The sequence below is a fragment of the Somniosus microcephalus genome, unplaced genomic scaffold (assembly GCF_052327205.1).
Source record: "Somniosus microcephalus isolate GS21.2 unplaced genomic scaffold, FLI_Smic_1.0 unresolved_chr9, whole genome shotgun sequence".
NCBI classification, from domain to species: domain Eukaryota; kingdom Metazoa; phylum Chordata; class Chondrichthyes; order Squaliformes; family Somniosidae; genus Somniosus; species Somniosus microcephalus.
The window spans coordinates 24,427,791-24,453,798 of NW_028225187.1; the positions used below are offsets into that span (position 1 = coordinate 24,427,791).

Genomic DNA, 26,008 nt, shown 5'->3' on the forward strand with positions numbered 1-26,008 from the left:
GAGACCAGGTAAGGCCTCAGTGCGAGAATCAGCGGGAATCGCAGGCTGAGCGGCTGTATAAAGGCTCCCGAGACCCAGGTAAGGCCTCACTGCGAGAATCGGCGGGAATCGCGGGCTGAGCGGCAGTATAAAGGCTCCAGAGACCAGGTAAGGCCTCAGTGTGAGAATCGGCGGGAATCGCAGGCTGAGCGGCTGTATAAAGGCTCCAGAGACCAGGTAAGGCCTCAGTGCAAGAATCGGTGGGAATCGCGGGCTGAGCGGCTGTATAAAGGCTCCAGAGACCAGGTAAGGCCTCAGTGTGAGAATCAGCGGGAATCGCAGGCTGAGCGGCTGTATAAAGGCTCCCGAGACCCAGGTAAGGCCTCAGTGCGAGAATCGGCGGGAATCGCGGGCTGAGCGGCTGTATAAAGGCTCCAGAGACCAGGTAAGGCCTCAGTGTGAGAATCGGCGGGAATCGCAGGCTGAGTGGCTGTATAAAGGCTCCAGAGACCAGGTAAGGCCTCAGTGCGAGAATCAGCGGGAATCGCAGGCTGAGCGGCTGTATAAAGGCTCCCGAGACCCAGGTAAGGCCTCACTGCGAGAATCGGCGGGAATCGCGGGCTGAGCGGCTGTATAAAGGCTCCAGAGACCAGGTAAGGCCTCAGTGTGAGAATCGGCGGGAATCGCAGGCTGAGCGGCTGTATAAAGGCTCCAGAGACCAGGTAAGGCCTCAGTGCAAGAATCGGCGGGAATCGCGGACTGAGCGGCTGTATAAAGGCTCCCGAGACCCAGGTAGGTTTAACAATCTCCAGTCTTGGAACTCGGAGGGAAGGAGAGAGGTAAAAAGCAATCCAAGTGTGACGTCACCAGAAAGCGGGTAAGTGATTGGTTGGTAAGTATTTCTCCCTTTTTAAGCTTAAATCTCTTTGGTTTATAGTTTCTAAGGTGTGATATTCACCAGCTAGAATCGGGGCAGAGGGTATTTAAGATTAATATTAATAAATTTAATTAATTACATAGAATGGGAGATCAGGTGATGTGTTGCTGCTGCAATATGTGGGAGCTGGTGGACACCATTGATGCTCACGGTGATCACATTTGCAGTAAGTGTTGGCTGCTCGAGGAATTCCGGCTCCGTGTTGAAGAGCTGGAGTCCGAGCTTCAAACACTGAGACACATCATGGAGGGGGAGAGTTACCTGGACTCTGTGTATCACGAGGGATTCACGCCAATTAGATTAATTAATTCAGATGTAGTCCGTGGCCAGGGTCAGGATGGTGTGACTAGAATTTTGGCAGGTACGGGGATCCAGGAGGTAGTGTTGGAGGAACCACAGCCCTTGCACTTGTCCAACAGGTTCGAGGCTCTTACTCCCTGTGAGAATGGGAACAGGGACTGCGGGGAGGATGAGCAACCTGGCAACAGAACCGTGGAGCACGGGGGCCATTCAAGTGGCGGGAGTTAAAAGAAATGTTGTAGTGGTAGGGGATAGTATCGTTAGGGGGATAGATAGAGTTCTTTGCAGCCGAGAGCGAGAGTCCCGAAGGCTGTGTTGCCTGCCCGGTGCCAGGGTTAAGGACATCTCCTCTGGACTGGAGAGAAACTTGGAGTGGGAGGGGGAAGATACAGTTGCCGTCGTCCATGTTGGTACCAACGACATAGATAGCACAAGGAAGGAGGTTCTGCTGAGGGAGTTTGAGCAGCTAGGGGCCAAATTAAAAAGCAGAACCACAAGGTGGATTATTACCTGAGCCACGAGCGAATTTGGCAAGGACAAATAAAATTAGAGAGTTGAATGCGTGGCTCAAAGACTGGTGTGGGAGAAATGGGTTTTGATTCCTTGGACACTGGCACCAGTACTGGTGCAGAAGGGAGCTGTTCCGTTGGGACGGGCTTCACTTGGCCAGAGCTGGGACGAGAGTCCTGGCGGATCATATAACTAGGGCTGTAGAGAGGGCTTTAAACTAACTCGTGAGGGGGAGGTTCCTAGAGAGCAAATAATAAAAATTACAACAGAGAAGGTCATAGACTTAGGTAGAAGTGGGGAAATTAAAAACGAGAGCGTGTCAGGAAGTGGCAGAAGGTATGGAGTATAATGTAAAGTAATAAAAAGGGCAAAAGCAGGAACTAAGTGTCACAAAACATCTTTGAAAGTTCTCTATCTGAATGCACGTAGCATTCGTAACAAAATAGACGAGTTAATGGCACAAATAACTACATATGGCTATGATCTTGTGGCCATTACAGAAACATGGCTGCAGGGTGACAATGCCTGGGAATTAAACATACCAGGTTATTTAACGATCAGGAAGGACAGGCAGGAAGGAAGGGGAGGTGGGTGGCTATGTTAATAAAGGAAGGAATCACTATAATACAGAGAAATGATATTGGGTCAAAAGATCAGGGTAATGAAACAGTTTGGGTGGAGGTAAGGAATAATAAGGGGAAAAAAACACTAGTGGGCGTAGTCTATAGGCCTCCGAACAGTTGCAACTCTGTTGGATGGAGTATCAATCAGGAAATAGTTGAGGCTTGTAATAAGGGAGAATCTATAATTATGGGGGATTTTAACTATCATATTAATTGGACAAATCAAATTGGGCAGGGCTGCCTTGAGGATGAGTTAATTGAATGTATTAGGGATGGGTTTCTTGAGCAGTATGTAACTGAACTGACCAGGGGGCAAGCAACCTTAGATCTGGTCCTGTGTAACGAGACAGGATTAATCAAAAATGTCCTAGTAAAGGATCCCCTTGGAATGAGTGGCCATAACATGGGTGAATTCCATATTCAATTAGAGGGTGAGAAGGTTGGTTCTCAAACAAGCGTGCTAAGCTTGAATAAAGGAGACTATGAAGGTATGAGAGCGGAATTGAGTAGAGTGAATTGGGAAAATAGATTAAAGGGTAAGACGATACATGATCAGTGGTGTACATTTAAGGAGCTATTTTACAACTTCCAAAAATATTTATTCCACTGAGAAGAAAAGGGTGTAAAAGAAAAGACAGCCATCCGCGGCTAAGTAAAGAAATTAAGGATAGTATTCGACTAAAAACAAGGGCATATAAGGTAGCCAAATCTAGTGGGAGGATAGAGGATTGGGAAAACATTAAAAGACAGCAAAAAATAACAAAAAGATTGATTAAGAAAGGGAAGGTAGATTATGAAAGTAAATTAGCAAAAAATATAAAAACAGATAGTAAGAGTTTTTATAGTTATATAAAAAGAAAAAGGGTGGCTAAAGTAAATGTTTGTCCCTTAGAGGATGAGACCGGGAAATTAATGGTGGGAAATATGGAGATGGCAAAAACACTGAATGAATATTTTATATCTGTCTTTACAGTAGAAGACACTAAGAATATCCCAACACTGGACAAACAGGGGGCTAAAGCGGGGGAGGAGCTAAACACGATCAAAATCACTAAGGAAGTGGTACTCGGTAAAATAATCGGACTCAAGGCAGATAAATCACCTGGACCTGATGGCTTACATCCTAGGGTCTTGAGGGAAGTGGCGGTAGGGATTGTGGATGCATTGGTAATAATTTTCCAAAACTCCCTGGACTCGGCAAATGTCCCGGCAGACTGGAAAGCTGCTAATGTAACACCCTTATTTAAAAAGGGCAGCAGACAGAAGGCTGGAAACTATAGACCGGTTACCCTAACATCTGTGGTAGGTAAAATTTTGGAGTTCATTATTAAGGAGACAGTAACAGGACATTTGGATAATCATAATTTAATAGGACAAAGTCAGCATGGTTTTCTAAAGGGGAAGTCATGTTTAACAAATTTGCTGGAGTTCTTTGAGGAAGTAACATATAGGGTGGATAAAGGGGAACCAGTGGTCGTAGTGTATTTAGACTTCCAAAAGGCATTTGACAAGGTGCCACACAAAGTATTATTGCTTAAAATAAAAAATCACAGGATTGGGGGTAATATTCTGGCATGGATAGAAGATTGGCTATCTAACAGAAGGCAGAGAGTTGGGAGAAATGGTTCATTCTCACTGGCAATCAGTAACTAGTGGTGTTCCGCAGGGGTCAGTGCTCTTAACTCTTTACAATCTATATTAACGATTTGCAGGAGGGGACCGAGTGTAACATATCAAAGTTTGCAGATGATTCTAAGATGGGAGGGAAAGCAGTGAGTGAGGAGGACATAAAAAACCTGCAAGGGGACATAGACAGGCTAAGTAAGTGGGCAGAGATTTGGCAGATGGAATACAATACTGGAAAGTGTGAGGTTATGCACTTTGGCAGGAAAAATCGTAGAGCAAGTTATTATCTTAATGGCAAGAAACTGGAAAGTACTGAAGTACAAAGGGATCTGGGGGTCCTGGTGCACGAAACTCAAAAGGTTAGTATGCAGCTGCAGCAAGTGATTAAGAAGGCCAATGGAATGTTGGCTTTCATTGCTAGGGGGATAGAATATAATAATAGGGAGGTATTGCTTCAGTTGTACAAGGTATTGTTGAGACCGCACCTGGAATACTGCGTACAGTTTTGGTGTCCATACATAAGAAAGGACATACTTGCTCTCGAGTCAGTACAAAGAAGGTTCAATCGGTTAATCCCGGGGATGAGGGGATGGACATTTGAGGAGAGGTTGAGTAGATTGGGACTCTACTCATTGGAGTTCAGAAGAATGAGAGGCGATCTTATTGAAACATATAAGATTGTGAAGGGGTTGGATCGCGTGGATGCGGCGAAGATGTTCCCGATGATGGGTGAAAGTAGAACTAGGGGGCATAGTCTTGGAATAAGGGGCTGCTCTTTCAAAACTGAGATGAGGAGGAACTACTTCACTCAGAGGGAGGTAGGTCCATGGAATATGTTGCCCCAAATAGCTGTAGAAGCTACATCATCACATAAATTTAAAACACAAACAGACAGTTTCCTAGAAGTAAAGGGAATTAAGGGTTACGGGGAGCGGGCAGGAATTTGGACATGAGTCTAGGTTCGGATCGGTCATGGCCCTGTGGGTAGCGGAGCGGGCCCAGGGGCCGTGTAGCCTGATCGTGCTCCTATTTCGTGTTTCTAATTCTGTGAGATTCAGGAGGTGGTTCTGTGATAGTGGATTGGCGGTTAGGATCAGATCAGCCATGATCTTATTGAATGGCGGAGCAGGCTTGAGGGGCCGATTGGCTTACTCCTGCTCCTATTTCTTATGTTCTTTTGTTCTTATGTTTTCTCAATTATATTAATTAAGAGCCAGTGGCAGCGTGGGTATAAAATCAACTCAGGGTCAGAAAGAAGTGAGTGGAGCTGAAGGCTAGTTTTTCAGACTGGAGAGAAGTATGTAGGGGGTCCCCCATGGGTCACTTATTGAGACCCCTGCTCTTGTTCCTATATATTAACGACCTGGACTTGGGGTTAAAGGGCATCATTTCAAATGTGCAGAGACCTGGCTGCTGAAATGTAATGCAGGGAAGTGATGCCTGTTGGAAGGAAGAATGAGGTGAGACAATATAAATAGCTTGGTGTAATTTTAAAGTGGGTGCAGGAGCAGATATACCTGGAGGTTCACGTACACACATCTTTGAAGTTGGCAGGCCAATTGTAAAGGCTGATAAAAAGTATACCGTATCATGGGATTTATAAATAGACCCATAAAATAGTGATGAATAATTATGAGGTGATGCTAAATCATTACACATCATTTTTAGGGCTCAGATGGAACATTGTGTCCAGTTCTGGCCATCAGATTTTACAAAGTATGTAAAGGCCTTGGAAAGGATGCAGAGAAAATTTAACAGAATGGAACCAGATGAGGAACTTCGATGATGTGGACATAGTAGAGAAGCAGGGTGATGTTCTCTATGCAGCAGAGAAGGGCAAGGGGTTTTAATAGAGTTGTTCATAATTAGAAATTATTTTGAAAATGCAAATATGTATAACCGTTTCACTGTCCAGAGATCAACAACCAGAGGGTGCACATTTAGGGCAGATGGTAAAATCGCCAGAGGGAGCGCTGCACTGTCGGAGGTGCCCTCTTTAGTATGTGATGTTAAACTGAGGCCCCTTCGTCCTCCCTCAGGTGGATGTAAGTTATCCCACAGCATGATTCAATGAAGAGCAGGGCAGTGTCCTGGTCATTATTCCTCACTCAGCCAACCCAAAATAGCATTTGTAAAATCCACCCGTTTGTGAAGTTGTTGCAAATTTGAGGACAAATGACTATAAGATGAAACGCATTGGAGAATAAATTATCAATATGTATATCTCGGGTACAGGTCTGAGAATAAAACGTGAAATAAGATAATTAACTGAGCAATCCTGGCACCGGCAGTTATAGAAACAGAATAATTAGTCAAAGTCTTCCCTGGGCTGAATCACCAGCTGCCTGCAGTTAGAGCAAGCGTGATTCAGTCATTGCAAATTTTAAGGTGTTTCCTGTGAAAACTGATATCTCTGCTGAAAGCTACTGCTGGCATTTTCACAGCAATACCATCAGGTCCCTATAATCCAAATTTCTCTGTGCAGAATAGTATAGTCGGGAAAGTCTATTTCTGTACTCCCATCGCAAAAAAGTTAGCACCTAAGATTATTGAACCATCATTTTTCACATTGTGCTCTTTGTGATCAGTGTCGCAGATGCTGTAAATTGTGATACAGCTCCTCTCTAATCAAAAGCGCCAGGAATCTTAGCTCATAGGACATGCCTGTAAATGTATTCTGGATATCAATCAATACATTTTCAACAATGGGCCAGAAATTAGGATCGGGGGCTTGCCGCGCGTGCATGCCCCCGATGTGCACTCACCCGGCGCACCGACATCTGAAGCCCGAGCCTGCTTGCATTTCCTGTCATGGGCCCGGTTCAGATGTCGGCGCGATGTGCTTACCTGATCCAGTGGCGTAGCTGGTGCGATGTGCCGGGTGGGATCAGGTGAGCACTGTGCATCCAATCAGGGGAGGGGAAACTCATTCATGAGTTTGATAGTAAAGACTGTCAAACTCATGAAAATTACAGGCGCCCAAAAGACTTGTTTAACTTTAATTAAAATTTAGAAAAACATCCCAATAATTAAATAAACTATAAATAAATTTAAAAAAGTATTTAAAACAATTAATAACATTTTTGAATTTTTTTTTTTACGAGTTCGGATCTAAAAATAAACTTACCTTACTGTAAAGTCCTTAAAAACAATGAAGCTATGGAAAAAATGAAATAATTTTAAATATTAAACCACTTACCTTCAAGAATCCACTGCTTATGCCTCCTTTTTTCATTTCCAAAAAGTTCAGGCCCTTGCACACGCGCAAACCTGTCAAAACGTTGGACCTCTTAACCCCTTAGTTTGATGGAGAGGAAATGCTGGTTTCCCGCGCATGCGCTATGCATGCTGGAATCCAGCAGTTGCAATGGGCCCACGCGTGAGTACACCGTCCGTACTCACGTGTTGGGCCCGGAATTACTGGCCCAATGTATTCATTATTAAGTTTATCCGTGTCCTGCATATATGTAAGCTTATATAAATGTCTCTCTCGCTAAATGTACATTAGAGACAGAGAGAGAGAGACAGAGACAGATAGAGACAATGAGAGACAGACAGACAGAGAAAGACATAAAAAGAGAGACAGAGAGAGACAGACAGAGAGAGAGAGACAGAGAGAGAGATAAAGGGAGAAGGGCAGGGGGAGAGAGAGACAGAGAGATCGAGACACGGATGGAGAAAGAGAACGTGAAGTACAGGGAGAGAGAGGTAGAGAGAGAGACAGATAGAGAGAGAGGGTGAGAGAGAGATACAGACAGGGAGAGAGAGAGAGAGAGTGACAGAGAGAGTGACAGAGAGAGATACCACAATCTGCACCATGTCTCTGTGAAGAAAATAAAGTGTTGTTAATTATGAACGGTTTGGATACAGTGAATAAGGAACAAGGTTTCCATTGGCTAGAGGTCGGTGACCAGGGGATGCACAATTATGATAATTAGCAAAAGCATCAGAGGGGAGATGAGGATTTTTTTTAATAACCACTTATTTTGTATCTGTCTTCACTGTAAAAGACGCAAAAAGCAGACCAAAATTTCTGGGGAAGCAAGAGTCCAATTAGGGTCAGGACTTAAACTTACTAATATAAGTAGAGAAAAAGTACTAGAGAAACTAATGGGAGTAAAAGCCAACAAATCCCCTGGACCTGACGGCCTACAAGCTAGAATTCTAAAAGTGGTGGCTGAAGAGACAGTGGATGCATTGGTTTTGATCTTCCAAAATTCCCTAGATTCTGTAGAGGTCCCAGCGAATTGGAAGGTCACAAATGTAACACGGCTATTCCAGCAAGGAGGAAGAGAGAATACAGGGAATGACAGGCCAGTTAGCCTGACATCAGTCATCGGGGATATACTGGAATTCATTGTTACGGAAGTTGTATGAGGGCACTTGGAACATTTTAACATGTTTACGCAGAGTTAACATTGTTTTATGAAAGGGAAATCGTATTTGCCAAATTTGTTAGATTCTTTTGAGGGCAATCTGTGGATGTAGTATATTTTGATTTCCAAAAGGCATCCGATAAGGCATCACGTAAAAGGTTATTACACACGATAGGGGCTCATGGAATAACAGCAGAAAATGCTGGAAAAACTCAGCAGGCCAGGCAACATCCGTGGAGAGATAATAGAGTCAACGTTTCCGGTGAAAACCCTTTGTCGAGACTGGAAAGGCACAGGAAATGAAATAGATAAAGAGGTCAGGCTGGGAGAGAACAAAAGAGTAGTGAAGAGACATTAAGAGGTATTCAAAACAAGACGAGATCGTGATAGGACTAGTGGAGAGACAAAAGACGGCTCTAGATTAGATGTGAAATGCGCTGGCAGAATGGGAGACAGCTGCCATGTGGGAGAGAGAAAAAAAAGGTGGGGGGGAAAGGTCAAAAACAAAGGTGTGGATAAAAATATAAGAAAAAATGGAATAGGGGCCGAGGTTATGATCTGAAATTGTTGAACTTGATATTGAGTCCGGAAAGCTGTAAAGTGCCGAATCAAAGATGAGGTGCTGTTCCTCGAGTTTACGGATAGGGGCTCATGGGGTTGGGGGTAATACTGTAGCATGGATGGAGGATCAGTGTTGGGGCCTGAGCTTTTTACAATCAGTATCAATGACCTAGATAAAGGGACCGAGTGTAATGTATCCGAGTTCCGGATGACACAAAGATAGGTGAGACATTAAGCTGTGAGGAGAACTCAAAGAGTCTCCCAAGGGATATAGATCGACTTAGTGAGTGGGCAGTACGGTGGCAGCTGGAGTATAAATAAGTGTAACATTGTAGGAATTGGTAAATTCCTGACGAAAATACTGAGAGCGAGTCAATCAGATAACCAAACGATGTTTAATGCAAACTGGAGGAAGTAACATTCAAAACTGCAGGAGAACTAATCAACAGGTGTTTGCTTAAGGCTGGCTCCAAGAGGACTGAGAGGGGAGGCTCCTCAGTCCGACGTCATGACGTCATCACGTTTCCCGCCGTTGGGAACATCACGTGACCCACGTGGTGACGTCATCTCGTTTGGTCTTAATCCTTTAGCGACGCGCTGCTTACATGCAGCAAACGAATACAGATACCGATTCACTCTGTTAAAGGCAATTATGTACATCCATATAAGAGTCCCTTGGTGGCTCTGCCACAACCTGACGTTATTCACTTTGGTAGGAAGAATAGAGAAACATAATCTTTTTTCGATGGTGGGAAACTTTTAAATGTTGGTGTTCAGACAGATTTGGGCGTCGTCGTGCAAGACACACTGACAGCTAGCATGCAGGTACGGCAAGCAATTAGGAAGGAAATGGCATGTTGGCCTTTATTGCAATGGGTTTGGAGTATAAATGTAAGGAAGTCTTGCTACAATTGTACAGGGCCTTGGTGAGACCACACCTGGAGCACTGTGCACAGTTTTGTACTCTTTATCTAAGGAAGGAGATACATGCCTTGGAGGCGTTGCAAAGAAGGTTTACTAGATTGATTCCTGGGATGAGAGGGCTGTCCTGTGATGAGAGGTTGTGTAGAATGGGCCTATACTCTCTTGATTTTAGAAGAATGAGAGGTGACCTCATTGAAACATACAAGATTTTGAAGAGAATTGTTAGGGTAGATGTTGGGATGTTGTTTCCCCTGGCTGGATTGTCTTCAACAAGGGGGCATGATCTCAGGATAAGGGGTAGGCCATTTAAGACCGAGATGAGGAGGCCTTTCTTCATTCAGATGGTTGCGAATCTTGGAACTTCACTGCCCCAGAGGACTGTGAATGATGATTCTTTGAATATATTCACGGCTGAGATAGATTGATTTTTCAACTCCAGGGCAATCAAGTGATGTGGAGATCGGGCAGGAAGGTAGAGTTGAGGTCAATGATCAGCCATGATCTTATTGAAAGTGGGAGCAGTCTCGTGGGGCCATATGACCTACTCCTGCTGCTATTTCTTATGTTCTTATGTTCTTATTATCAGGAATTAATTGTCTGAAAGGGTAATGTAATCAGATTTAATAGTTATATTGAGGCAATTGGATCTATGCTTAAAAATAAAACATTTACAGAGCTATGGGTAAACAACTGGGGAAAGGGATAAATTGAATAGGTCTTTCTTGGAGAGTGCATAGGCGCAATGGGTCAAATGATCACATACTGTACTGTTTCGTTCTAAAATTCTATACATATATGCATATGTATATTTAATACATATTGCAAAAACATTGTCAAGACCTCAATTTATTTATTTATTTATATGAATTCATTAATACAACAAATTGCCACTAATCAAAAAAATATCTGGTTGCAACATAACTATTTCTAAAATAACATAGGGAATATATAGGACCAGGGAAGATCACATTTATCTATCAACTAACCAATTTATTCCATTGGTTATGTCTGTGGTCTGTAGCCGTTCCAACCTTAGAATAGAAATGAAATCTTGAAACATTAGCACACTTGGAACATGAGGAGGCCATTCAGCCCCATGAGACAGATTTGATATTCAATGAGATCTTGGATGGTCTGAACCTCAAATCCATTTACCCACCTTTGCTCCATATGTTTAATACAATTAAGAAACAAAATTGAATTTATCAATCTTGTCATCTCTATCTGATTCAAGATCCAAAGCGTTTTGATGGGATAGTTTGGGCCTTCAAAAATCCTATGTTTGAAATATATTCTCCTTATCTCTCGCTGTTTTTTTCTGCCAGTTGTCTTCAATCTGTGATCTTTGGTTACCCGCCCTCCTAGCAGTAAAACCACTTCCTCCTTGCTTACTCTATCAAAACAACTCATAATTTGCAATAGCTCTAGCAAATCTCCCCTTAACCTTCTCTGCTCTATGGAGAACAACCCCAGCTTCTCCAGTCTCTCCACATCACTGAAGTCCCTCATCTCTGGTACCATTCTGGTCAATCTCCCCTTAACCTTCTCTGCTCTAAGGAGAACAATCCCAGCTTCTCCAGTCTATCCACATCACTGAAGTCCCTCATCCCTGGTACCATTCTAGTCAATCTCCCCTTAACCTTCTCTGCTCTAAGGAGAACAATCCCAGCTTCTCCAGTCTATCCACATCACTGAAGTCCCTCATCCCTGGTACCATTCTGGTCAATCTCCCCTTAACCTTTTCTGTTCTAAGGAGAACCCCAGCTTCTCCAGTCTCTGCACATAACTGAAGTCCCTCAACCCAGGTTCCATTCTATTAAATAACTTCTTGTACCTCATCATGGCCTTGACACACTTACTGAAGTGTAGTGCCACAGTTGCACACAATACTCCACCTAAGGCCAAAAACGTTGTTTATAATTTTTACCATTACTATAACTTCACTGTATTTGTTCTAAAGTTTTAACATAATTGATTTAATCTATTAATCGGAAAAAACGTTTGCATCACGTTCTTTTCATATACTGGAATGTATCTCTTGATTCTCCCAAATATTGCCAATTGATACATTCCCATTGTGTTTGTTCGCCATCTTATCTGCCAAACTCTCTTCCCAATTTTATCCAGCGGTTACCTTTTATCTCATCCAAGTTGACTTTTTTATTTCCAGTACAGTAACATTGTTGTTGACTATCTGCTTTCAGATTCATTTAACGGCCTGCCTAATAACATATTGGCTCTTTTATAATCCCATATTCCTAATTCATTTAGTAGAGTTGTGCCCAGGGATGCCACCTTTCCTTTGCTTTTAGTAATATTGTAACCTAGTAATAGTTGCAGGCAGCGGAATATCTTGTCCAGCTCGCCCACCTATCCCAGGTGTCAGCCTTGTCTAAGTGGTAACACTGTTTCATCTTAATCAGAAGCGCATGGGTTAAATTCTAACGTGAGAAATTTGATCACGTAATTTAGACTCACACATCAGTGCAGTCCTGAGGGAGCGCAGCAGTGTCGGAGTTACCGCCTTTATCATGAGACATTAAACCGAAGCACCATCTGTTCTCTCAGCTTGAACAGCATTATTCAATTAAGAGCAGAAGAGTTTCACTGGTGTCCTAGTGACTACCTAGTGACTAGTGAGCCCTAAACCAACCCAGGAACTTCCCGACTTTGGCCGTCTGGTCTCACACGTTGGGAATGCTTCCAACATTTCGACGTTAATCAATGTCCTGCCTTGGAAAAGGAAGAGGAACTTCAGGCATGAAGCAATATAAAAAAAAGCAAGTGTCAAAATATCCGTTGATGAGCAATTGAATGTTTGAAGACAAATGATTATGAGATAAAACACAATGGAGAATAACTGATCAACATGCATATCTTGGGTAAGGGCCATAGATTAAAGCATGGAATGAGATAATTAACTGAGGTTTCCTGGCCCATGCACTATTAGATGCAGAATAATTTGTCAAAAACTTCACTGGGCTGATACGCCAGATGCCGGCAGTTAGAGCAAGTTTCGTTCAATCATTGCTCAATTTAACATTTTTCCTGTGAAACTGACACCTCTGCTGAAAGCTGCTGCTTGCAATTTCATAGCAACACCATCAGTTGAGGAATATGCCTTGAATACAACTGCTTTGTGCAGAGCAGTGTATCTAGGGAAGTATAACTTCTGTATTCACATCTCTGTCAGCTGTGCTTCAGTTGCTAGCACACTCGCCTCTGAGGCAGAAGGTTGTGAGTTCAGAGTCTCAATCTAGGGTCTTGAGCACGTAAAGCCTTGCATAATGCTCCAAAGCAAAGCTGAGGGAGAGCTGCACTGTTGGAGGTGCCGTCTTTCAGATGAGATATTAAACCGAGGCCATGTCTTCTCTCTCAGGTGAATGTTAAAAAGATCCCATGGCCACTATTTCAAAGAAGTGCAGGGGAGTTATCCGCGGTGTCCTGGCCAATATTTATCCCTCAACCAACCTAACAAAAACAGATTATCTGGTCATTATCACAGTGCTGCTTGTGGGACCTTGCTGTGTGCAAAATGGTTGCCGCATTTCCCACAATACAACAGTGATTTCCCTTCAAATGTACTTCATTGGCTGTAAAGCGCTTTGAGATGTGCGATGGTCGTGAAAGGCGCTATATAAATGCAATTCTTTCTTTTTTTTCAATTTTCCTTCTGTCTTCTTTGCAGATAGATCAGTGCCGATGAAGCGATACATTAATAATACAGCTCCCTTCTAATCAATTAGCGAAGGAAAACTGTGGCTCAGACAAGGTGCGTTTATATGTTTTCGGGATATCAATCATTACATTTTCAGCAATGTATTCATTTTCGGTTTAATTTTATGTTTGTCCTGTATATATGTAAGCTTGTATAAATGCCTCTCTCTCTCTCTCTCTCCGGAGCAGGAGGTGAGTTGGGGTCACTCGGGCCGGGCCTCACAACCGATCGGCCCGAGACACAGAGCGGGGGAGTGGCAGCGGCCGGCCGTAAACAGCGCGGCCCTGTAAACTGCCATTTTATAAAAAAGCCTTGGCAACGCCGGGCCCCCCCCCCAGCTACTATATATGTAGTGAGGAAATAAAATTAATTAAATCCGCACACTAGTCTGTAAATAGTAAAATAGCCAAGCAATTTATTTAAAATACAAAATTATTTAACAGTACAATATGGACAGTCCGCGCAGGTATCTAAGGGCTGATCAGGGAGTACAGCTTAGAGTTCCTGCCAATTGTTGCTGGCTGACTCCCCGATTGTCTTTGGTCTCTGGTATTTAAGTGTACAATAACCGTGGCAGGCTGGTGCATAATCCATTAATTGGCTTAAAGCCCACGTGCACATTTGCTAATTGGCTGATTCCCTATCTCGCATCACATAATCTTTCCCCTGTATTTATTGTCACATGATCTTTATGACCTCACCTATTATTGTATCTTTGCGACCTCTAGTAAAGTTGCATGTCTACATTTCTATCTCACTGTGCCCCGTGTGATTTTACTTAACTCTAGGTTCCATTATTTGTGGTTGGTGCTTCTGTACCTGTTTTATCTAATCTTGCAAAAGCATCAAGTCCTTGCGGTTAACATGTCTGAACTGTCTCCGCTGTTGTCTCGTGTGCAAGCTGCATTGTTAACCCCTTAATTCCTGAAGGGTGCCAATGCTTCACTTCTGAGCCATATGCAAAGCCTCTTTATTTCTGGCTGTTGTTGCCAGGCAGAAATGCATTGACTACTTATTCTTACACATGAAGCTATGCTTCTGCTAAGTGTGATTTCTAAAAATCCACTTCAATATATATATAGTGAGAGAGAGTGATAGAGAGAGAGAGAGAAAGAGAGAGAGAGAGAGAGAGATACCACAATCTGCATCATGTATCTGAGAAGAACCTAAAGTGATCATAATTATAAAGGGTTTTGATAGGTTGAATCAGGACAAACGGTTCCCACTGGCTAGAGATCATTGACCAGAGGATACACATGTATGGTAATTGGCAAACAAAGAGGGGAGTTGCGGATATTTTTTTAGTACCCTATTAATTATTACCTGGAATTCATGGCTTGAAAGGAAAATAGAAACAGATTTCAGAGTTAATTTAAGGTAAGTGATTTTATAGTTGAAAATGAAACATTTACAGGGCTTTGGTGAAACAACGGGGGAGTGGGTCAAATAAATAGTTCTTTCAAAGAGACTGCACCGGCGCGATGTCCACATTCTGTGCTGTTTTATTATATATATACAATCATTTGTAAAATGTCTCTGAAAAGTACACAGAACACTTTTGATTAAACAAATTGTTTGCTGCATGTCTTTGGAATAATACAGGGTATCATTATCAGAGATGAAATATGTGTAAAGTGATTTGTTCACTATCCATGTGTATTAAACATTTCTTCCTCCTAAATATTGAAATGGCTGCAGATAGGCTACAGTAGGTGAAGCTAATATTTAAACAAATCTGCACTTTGAATAATGTAGTGAGTAATCTTATTGTTGTACAGAGAAATAAACAGCATTGTTGTGTGTTTAGCAATTAAATGTAATAATATGTACATATATATGCAAATATATTAAGATAACGTCAACATACAATTAACATAATCTGGAATAGAAATTAATCCTTCTGAGCTTCTCTCTGCGATCCTAGAAAAGTCTCTGATTTTTTAAATTATGGTTTTCAGTCCTTTATCATTGAAACAAGATGTTTAATATTGAAAGGTCTTCAGAGAGGCGCCGGTAAGTTATATGTGATTGCCTAAAACGCACTGTCATTGTAGATGATTGTTTCAATACATTGTTTAATATGAGCTACAGGCTTATATATAGGTATATAGGAAAAGGAGGCCATTCAGACCCTCAAGCCTGTTCTGCCATTCATTGAGATCATGGTTTATCTGCGATTTATTTCCACAAACCCGCCTTTGGCCCATATCCCTTAATTCCTTTGGTTAACGGAAAGCTATCAATCTCCGATTTAAAATTAACAATTGATCTAGCAACAATTGCCGTTTGCGAGAGATAGTTTCAATCTTCGACCAGCATTTGTGTGTAAAATTTTGCAATTTCATATTTTCACTCCTGATAGGTCTGGCTCTAATTTTAAGACTATGCCACCTAGTCAAGGAATCCCTAACCAGCGGAAATCGTTTATCTCTATCTATCCTATCTGTTCCCCTTGCTATCTTGAAAACATCGAACAGATCACACCCTCACCTTCTAAATTTTAGGACATACAATCCTAATTTGTGTAATCTCTCCTGGTAAATCAATATATTAAACACACACACACACACTGGTGTAACATGTCAAATTCATGTTCAGAATGAGTGTGTAGTAATTATATGAGCTGACAGGTCAGGAAGAGAGTGTTTGAAGACCAGGACCTCAAACCTGACACTAAGCTCATGGTCTACAGAGCAGCATTGATACCCGCCCTGCTGCACGCCTCAGAGACATGGACAATGTACATCAGGCACCTCAAAACACTGGAGAGGTACCACCAACTGTTCCTCCACAAGATCCTGCAAATCCTTTGGCAGGATAGGCGCACCAACGTCAGTATTCTCGCTCAGGCCAACAGCCCCAGCATCGAAGCTTTGACCATGCTGGATCAGCTCCGATGGATGGGTCACATTGTCCGCATGCCCGATACGAGACTTTCAAAATAAGTGCTCTAATCGGAGCTCCGGCACGGCAAGAGAGCCCCAGGTGGGCAGAGGAAACGCTTCAAGGACACCTTCAAAGCCTACTTGAAACAGAGCAACATCCCTACTGACACCTGGGAATCCCTGGCCCAAGACCGCACAAAGTGGAGGAGAAGCATCCGGGACGGCACCGAACACCTCGAGTCCCTTCGCCGGGAGCAAGATCAAGGAGCGCACGTCCACCCAAGCACCCTACCCACCCGTGCCTTCAACCACTGTCTGCCCCACCTGTGACAGAGACTGTAGGTCCTGCATTGGACTCATCAGTCACCTGCGAGCTCAGTTTTATTGTGGAAGAAAGTCATCCTCGGTTCCGAGGGACTGCCTATGAAGAAGAAGAAGAAGATTATTCGTTCCTTTAGTACCAACTTGATTAACGTGATATCTGTGTTGCAATCTCGGTTACTACAGCAACAGCCACATCATATCCGTTATGTCCAAACCAATGAATAAGGATATTAAGAAAGAAAACTATCTCGGTCCTTTGGAGGATCCGAAAATTGTGCACGAATCTAATTAGAACATGTATACTCTCTCAGTTCTTCTTGGGATCGGTGAGTATGATTCTAGTGTCTGTTAATTTTAACACCTCGAAGATTTTTATTTCAATGAAAAGTTGAAATAGAGAGTTACGCAAACTGTTTGAATTGAGGAACAGTCTACACAGGGCATTGCTCGCTGCTGTTTTTTTTTCTAATGAGCTTAGTCGGTCAAACTCGACCTGTATTTGTAATTGTTAAAAGGTGGGCGAGCAATTCACAGGTTACAAACTGGATGATGTGCTCTGGTAGCTTAACAATAAATCACACAGACGTTTCTCAAGATCTGGACACTGTTCTCGTACAGTTTTAAAAGCGGATTAAAGGAAGTAAGGGCAGGGTATGTGTGGCTGCTGTATCACTAATTCAAAGACACATTGTCTATCTAACTTACTTCAAACAGTAAGTGCTGGACACACTCAGAAGGTCAGGCATCAACTGTGGAGAGAGAGTAGAGTTATTGTTTCAGTTCAAAGAACTTTCATCAGAACTGGAAGTTGTTAGTGATGAGCAGCTTTTAAGAATATAAAGTGCCAGGATAAAGTCGACGGGAAATTAATAAAAGGAGGCAGTCTGTGATAGATTGGAGGACATGAGTGATTCAGTGACAAAATGGATGATGGTGTAAGGCAAATGGGAGTGCTAATGTTGCAAGTCTACAAACACATATTGGGTGCGAAGGATTTTTAATGGTTACAGTAGAACAGCAACAGGTAAAGGAATCGTGGAAAATCTAACAAGGTGGAGAAGCTTAACCTGGTTCGGGAATGAGGCGGAAGATAGTAGGTAGACTCCCACGGGTGCGGTTGGTGGTCGGAAATTGTTTCTGGGAGGGAAGGGCTGATGGTGGAAGTGTGCGAAAGAGGTTTCTGGGAGTTGTTCCCAGTCCCTGCTCTTATTTTAAAAGCACCTCATCTCTAATATCTTCTAGTTCTCATTTCAATTATCGACCTGAATCGTTAACTCTGTTTCACTCTCCACAGATACTGCCTGACCTGCTGAGTGTTTCCTGAATTTCCTGTTTGTATTTCAGGATTCCAGGATCACAGTGTTTTGTTTTATCTATCTGCCTCACTATCTCGTTGTTTTTTCTTTCTTACACTCTCTTTTTCTTTCTTTCCTTCTTTCTTTATTTCTTTCACTCTCTCTTTCCTTCTGTGCCTCTTTCTTTACTTCCCTCTTTCTTTCTTTCTCCCTCTTTCTTTCTTATTTACTTTCTTTCTACCATTCCTCTTTTTCTTTCTCTCTCTTCTGTCATTCTTTCTTACTTTCTTTCTATCTTTCTTTCGTTCTTTCTCCTCTTTCTTTTTTCTTTCTTCATTTCTTTCTACCACTCTTTCCTTCTCATTCTTTCAATCTTTCTTTCTTTCTTTCAATCTTTCAATCTTTCTTTCAATCTTTCTTTCAATCTTTCTTTCTTTCAATCTTTCTTTCTTTCAAACTTTCTTTCAATCTTTCTTTCAATCTTTCTTTCTTTCAATCTTTCTTTCAATCTTTCTTTCTTTCAATCTTTCTTTCAATCTTTCTTTCAATCTATTTTTCTTTCAATCTTTCTTTCAATCTTTCTTTCAATCTATCTTTCTTTCAATCTTTCTTTCAATCTTTCTTTCAATCTTTCTTTCTTTCAATCTTTCTTTTTTTCAATCTTTCTTTCAATCTTTCTTTCTTTCAATCTTTCTTTCTTTCAATCTTTCTTTCAATCTTTCTTTCAATATTTCTGTCTTTCTTTCAATCTTTCTTTCAATCTTTCTTTCAATCTTTCTTTCTTTCTTTCAATCTTTCTTTCAATCTTTCTTTCAATCTTTCAAACTTTCTTTCAATCTTTCCTTCAATCTTTCTTTCTTTCTTTCAATCTTTCTTTCAATCTTTCTTTCAATCTTTCTTTCTTTCAAACTTTCAATCTTTCTTTCTCTTTCTTTCTCTCTTTCTCTCTCTCTTTCACTCTCTCTTTCTCTCTCCCTTTCTCTCTGTTTATTTATTGCTCTGTGTCTATATCGATGTGTGCATCTATCACCTTTTGCACTATTCCACAGGTTGTTCCCCTGTGTCTATTCCCGTGAGCTATTTGACTGGCAGTCTGGACCCGAGCCGTTCATTTCTTTTTCCACTTTCTCTCCCCTTTTACTTTTCTTGCTATCCCTCCATGACCGTGCCCTCCTGTTGTTCTGCCTCCTTCCCTCTCTCCACTTTTGGATAGTCTACCCTCCCAAATCCCTACTACAATCCAACATAAAGAATAAGAGAAGTTATCCATTCCTTTTTATGACAACTTGACTAATGTTAACCCAGTGCCCTAATAAGTGACTTCAGTCTGTGTTGAAATCTCGGTTACTACAGCAACGTTCCTGTCATATCCATTATCTCCAAATCAATAACAAAGGCAATTAACAAAACACAATATCTCGGTATTTTGGAAGATCCGAACAGTGTGCACGAATCTAATTAGAACATGCTTACTCTCGCAGTTGCTCTTGTGATCAGTGGCCATGGGTGTACTGTCTGGTAACATTAACTACTCGAAGATCTTTATTGCTTGAAATGAGGAACTGCCGACACAGGGTTCAGCACACAGCTGTTTTTTCTCTAAAGTGCATATTTGATCATATTCGACATTTCTTTGACATTTTAAATACATGAAGTAGCAATTCACAGGATACAAACTGGATGATGTGCTCTAGTAGCTTATAATATAAATCGCACAGATGTTTCTCATGATCTGGACAATCTTACCGTACAATCTAAAAGCTTATTAAAGGAAGAAAGCAGAAGGTATGTGAGGCTGCTATAGACATACGTCAAAGACACATTGGCCCTGTATTTCCGATCGGTGGCTTTGTGCGTGCGGATGTCTCCGATCAGGAAAAATCTACGCATTAACCTGTTGGCTCTGTAGGTGCCGAGGATTGCGATCCTGGTTCTCTCCACTACAAAATGCGAGGAGGACCATGTATCCCAGGGACTCATGTGGTTCGGAGGCTTGCCCTGTTCAAAGTGCAGAGGCTTGTCCTGGATCGGCAATGTGGCAGACGGAAGGTAGTTAGACTCCCAAGGGGGGCGGATATTTATTATAAATGCTCTTCATCTCTAATATCTGCTACTTCTCATTACATTTATACACCTAAAACTTTAACTCTCTCTCTCTCTCTCTCTCTTTCTTTCTTTCTTTCTTTCTTTCATTCTCTCTTGACAAATGTTTGAGGAGGTTGGGCCTATACCCATTGGAGTTTAGAAGAATGAGAGGTGATCTTATTGAAACATATAAGATTCTGAGTGGGATTGCCATGTTGGATGCTGAGAGGATGTTTCCCCTAATGGGGGTATCTAGAACTAGGGGGCATAGTTTCAGAATAAGGGGTCGCCCATTTTAGACGGAAATGAGGAGGAATTTCTTCTCTCAGAGGGTCGTGAATCTTTAGAATTCTCTACCCCAGAGAGCTGTGGAGGCGGAGTCATTGAATATATTCAAGGCGGAGATTGACAGACATTTGAAATACAGGGGAGCCAATGGGTATGGGGAGAGAGCGGGAAAGTGGAGTTGAGGGCAAGATTGGATCAGCCATGATCTTATTGAATGGCGGAGCCGGCTCGAAGGGCCGATTGGCCGATTCCTGCTCCTGGTACTTATGTTCTTATGTTTCTTATGATCTTTAACTCCCTCCTTCTTTCCTTCCTTCTGATTCTTTCTTTTTCTTTCTTTCCTTCTTTCCGTCTTTCTTTCTGTTGTTCTTTCGCTCTTTCTCTGTTTCTTTCTTTCTATCTTTTTCCTTTGCTCATTCTCTATTTCATTCTTTCTGTTTACGTGATTATCTCGATGTATCCGTCAATCTCTTTATCCCCCTGACTATCTTTCTTTCTTTCTTTCTGTTCACTTGATTACCTCGATGTATCCATCAATCTCTTTATCTACCTGACAATGTTTTTCTTTCTTTCTTTCTTTCTTCTTCTTAGTTTTTCTTTCCTTCTTTCCCTCTTTTTCTTCTGTCGATCATTCCCTCTTTCCTTGTTTCTTTCTTTCTTTTTTCTTTCTATCTTTTTTCATTCTTTCCTTCTTCTTTCTTTTTTCTTTTTCTTTCTTTCCTTCCTTCTTACCATCTCCTTTTTTCTTTCTTTTTTCTCCTTTATTTCCTTCTTTCTTTCTTATTTGCTCTTTCTTTCTTTGGTTCTTTCTTTCTGTCAATATGACTATCTCGATGTATGCATCAATCTCTTTATCTACCTGACTTTCATTCTTTCTTTCATACTTTCATTCTTTCATTCATTCTTTCTTTGTTTCTATCTCTTTCGTTATTTATTGCTTTTTAATTTATTTTTCTCTCTTCCTTTGTTTGTTTCTTTCTTGTGCTCATTCTCTATTTCTTACTTTCTCTTTCTTTCTTTGCAACTATCTCTTTTTGCAACAGTCTAGAACAAGATGTATTAACATTTATATCAACTACGAAACACAAAGTGGCATTTCAAAATGTTTTTCTCGGTGTATACGATCTGTTTAATTATGTAGTAGTATAATTATGCTTGTTGTTGTCTGATAATTTTGATTCAATTTGAATTTTGTGCCATACCTGTACTGAATTACAAAGGTACACCTAATTCTGGGAAAGAAAATCTGATGGCAATTTCGGAAGTGATAACATGCGAGCTCTGGGAGCAGTTGGTTAATGCGACAAGTCAACCGGTTATTGATAGGCAAAAACTTTTCATTGATTCATTTTTTTTCTTTCAGTTCATTTCCAGGCGTTGTTCGGACAGAAAATAAAATGTATGTATGCGACATTAAAATGAATAGTCAATTCATTAATATAGTCATCAGTTAGCCGAAATTAATACTTCATAGTTGGAATGTCGTTTAACTCCAGGGCGCACTGATCTAATGCAGGAAGTGTTGTGCAACATCCCGCAATTGTTTCTTAAATTCTGATATTCAAAAAAAAAAATTGCACTTATTTGAATGGCGATCACGGCTTGTACGCGTTTTGTAAAATTGTATTTATTAACACTGTCCATCACTATTATTAGATAGGGCTCAACATTCATCTCGGGCGGGGCGCAAAACGGGCAGCATCGGATCAGCCGCCCGTAATACACAGCGCCTGATATTCAGTATTTGGGTGGATCAATTGGTTGGCGACCCTTTCGGGATGCCAAAGTCGCCGGCGCTAATTTTTGCGCCCCGTAAATGTTAGCGCCACTCCGCCGGAAATTCATTAGTAGTGTCCCAAGCAGAATGTGGAGAGCGACTGGAAGAGCCCCACCTCCTTCTTGGGCTGCCATAACGGATGATCGGGTGGCTATGTGCAACAGCATCACGTGCGTTGGAGCATACCGCTGCCTCATTGCAGGGTTCCTCCCCTGATTAATAGGGTGGAATCTAGCGCCGCACATATCGGGGCCCTGCTAGACCACCAGGGAGCGGGGTGCAGTTAAAACAATCTGGTATGCCCCTGTGGGCGCTAACGGGAGGCGCTAATCCACCTAATTTACCCGTTTCTAATATGACTGCTGTTGCACTTTCCTGTTGTGTTGTTTGAAACATCATGTCACTGTTACAGCAATTTAAAAATTGCACATTAATTCCAATGATCTACAAAGCGGAGAGCTCGCTATCTCCTGACACATTTACCATTTCAGTGCGGGGGCATACATTGGTAAAGGGCAGGTTGAACTTAGGTTATTGCAGTGATATTGATGTTAATTGATTGAAGCTTTTCGGTGCTTAAACTCTTTTCACTGTGCTTTCCTCAGATGATTTATCGAAGCAAATCTTCACTGTGAATCCACCATATGAAGTCATTTTAGATGGAGAGACAGTAACTATGACTTGTCGCTGTCAGTGTCCCCTCACAATGAACCGTTATTACCGAAGGCAAGGTTTATTCACGGAACTGGAAGCTCCTGAAGGACAATGTTATACCGCTTGTGAATTCATCGCAGATCATGGCTATCAAAATCGTTACTCATGTGTATGTCTACACTCAGAGAATGAACAATGGAGATCTTCAAGACCGAGCAACACTATTCAGATAATTATTCGAGGTATGTTAACAAAACCTATTCTCCCAATGGGATTAGAACAATTTGTGCTTACTCAGCAATCAAACGATCCAGTGGAACAGAAGGACACTTGCGCTGCAGTTATATTGGACCTTTGATGTTAGTTTTCAAACCCAACCTCTTTACATGGTGTGAGCGGATTTCTTAATGGTTACCAGCACAGCAAAGGGTTATCCGGTGACAATAACTCAACTTAAGATTCACACACGATTTTTTTTTCTATTAACAGGTTTAGTACATACACTATTAACATTAATTTTATATAACTGTTCTACAAGGTTATATTATTTCACAATAGAACCTTAGATTGGTTACAGCACAGAAGGAGGTCATTCGGCTTGTCGAGCCCATGCCAGCTCTCTTCAAGAGCATTTCAGCTATTCCCGCTCCTCCCGCAATTTCTCCATAGCCCTGCCATTTTTTTCCCTTCAGGTACTTATCCAATTCCATTTTGAAAGCCATGATTGGGTCTGCCTCCACCACCCTTTCAGGCAGTGCTTTTCAGATCTTGTTGCTCGTACATCAACATTCTGTATTGTCCAGTCAATGCACATTCCATCAGCAGATTCATACCCACACATGTTGACATTTCTCATACATCAATATTCAGTAGTTACTGGTCTTTGCACTGTAATTCAGACGCCTTGTATGCACACAAGTTTACACTTCTCGTAGATTAACATCCCATTGCTTAGTTTGCAATTGGGCCAGAAATTCGGGTCAGAGGCTTCCCGCGGGTGCAAGCCCCCGACCTGCACTCACCTAGCATGCCTGCCATTGTGCTGTGGGCCCGCGTGGGATCCCGATCCTGGGCCTCCTCCAGCTGCCGGCGTGCAGTCCTTGCATATCCCAGGGGTGCAGTTAATTCAAAGCGTATCCTGGGATCACGTGGGCCATGGAGAGCCAATCGTAGCAGGGAATCTCTATTCATCAATTTGACAGGAAGACCTGTCAAATCTATGAAAAGAGATCAGCCCCAAAACCTAACTAAAACTTCAAATACATTTTTTAAAATCACATTTTTAAATAATTATAAATTACATAAATTAACTAATTTAAACAATAATTTTAATTAAAAAAAAATTAATTACAATTTTTAACGGGGCTAAAATTAAACTTACCTTTCTTTAAAGTATTTAAAAATAATAAACCTGTGGAAAAAATGTTTTAATTTTACATAATTCACCACTTTCTTTGTTAAAACCAGGCCTTATGTCTGCTTGTTATAAGCATAGCTGCTGGAGACTTACACTCCTGAGCAACCTGGAAAAAAACAGAATTTCCATGCATACACGCTGCCTCTCTGGCGCATGCGTTTGACCTCCGAACTCCTTCCTTCAAGGGAATGGAAGTTCCAGTTTCCGGTGCATGCACGAAACCGGCACTTCCGTTGGGCCTACGCATGAGTATCCAGCGCATACTTACCCGTGGGGACCCGAAAAGGTTAGTTGATGGGATGTTTATATTAAGGCAATACAATAAACATCAATCTTGAACACTGGCTGTTGCTAAGTGAAATCACTCTCTCGCTCTCTCTCTCATTCTCTCTCCAATGATGCCAACAGCATTTATTTGCTGTGTACTGAATGAACTATACATGAAAACCTTTCAGAAGCCGATTAATCCGAGTTCCAACAGAATCAGATAAATGGAACGTCGGCCTGGGAATGGGAGGTCATTTAAAGCGTTGAGCCAAAAGAAGGTCGGGTTTTGTAGATTGAATGGAGATGTTCAGGAAGCGGCTAACCAAAGGTGATTATTGAAAGCAGAAAAATAAAGACTGAATTAAATAACTTGCATAATAGAAAAAATCAGCACATTCTGGTTCACCCTGTGTCCCATCTGTCCTTTCCTTGAAATAATAATAAAAAGCGAAGTATGCATTGGAATGAAGGCGACAGATTTTGTTCCATTTTCACAAAAGTGTCCTGATATGTTATTGAGTAGACTTTTGACACACAATTTCATGCGGTATTTTTGATACAGATGAACTCCCGGAGCCGACATTCTACATGGACCCACATTCCGGTGCAGTTTCAAATGGGGAAAATGTTGGCATTTCCTGCAAAGGCGACATTCGCTCAAGAGGGGGTACATTTCTATTGTACAAAGATCAGAAAATAAACCATGTACAGGCTCGCACTGTGACTGGCGATGAGCGGAATGTGACCTTCAACATAAATACCCGAAGCAAAGGCTTTGTGGGAAATTACAGTTGTCGATATCAAACAGATGTTGCAGGACGTTCGATAAATTCGCCATTCAGAAAAGATGTCCCGATTATGGAGACAGGTAGGGACCAACACATTTCAAAATGAGGTTGTGTGTTCTTGTATCTCAATGTCTGTCTCGTTCGCTCATATATTGTAAATATAGATGACCAATTCCCTTTAAAATCGAACTGAGACATACATATTTCGCTGCAGCTGTTAACTGGGGATCGTTCTGTTATCTGCTGGCTTAAAGTTCCCATTAGTTCTGCATAGCCTGCAGAGGCTGAACCCCTCCGCCTGTTATCCAGAAATAATGGTCACGAATTAAGAGCTGGAAGCGTTATTTAACGCTGTTTCTTCATAAGCGTTGAAACGCCAGAAAGCTCCTGAATTTGATTTCCATTCGCTTTGAGCGCTGTGCATCAGCAGCAAACATACCAGGGAATGGTCTCTGCATACATTCAGTGCTGCCTGATAGGGTGCACCACAGTTCTTGTGTCTGTCTCCACCAAGAGAACTGTGCAAAAGATTAATAATACATGAACCAGTCTGCGGCTGAGAATATTCCCAGGGCAGAGGTACGAAAGCGTCGGTATCGGATATGCCGCCCGTCTTAATCAGCAGTCGAATATCTCGCCCATCGATATCTTCTGATTTTTAACTTGGGCACTCC

General features: G+C 41.8%; 1 protein-coding gene across 1 annotated transcript in view; it reads left to right on the top strand.

Moving 5' to 3' along the window:
- LOC147084935 (immunoglobulin superfamily member 1-like) overlaps nucleotides 1–26,008 on the top strand; it is a 95,359-nt gene that overhangs the window by 54,141 nt on the left and 15,210 nt on the right. Inside the window, exons 3-4 of the mRNA XM_085979380.1 lie at nucleotides 22,814–23,104; nucleotides 25,109–25,414. Coding sequence (XP_085835506.1) covers nucleotides 22,814–23,104; nucleotides 25,109–25,414 — 597 coding nt within the window. The remainder of the gene's footprint in view (nucleotides 1–22,813; nucleotides 23,105–25,108; nucleotides 25,415–26,008) is intronic.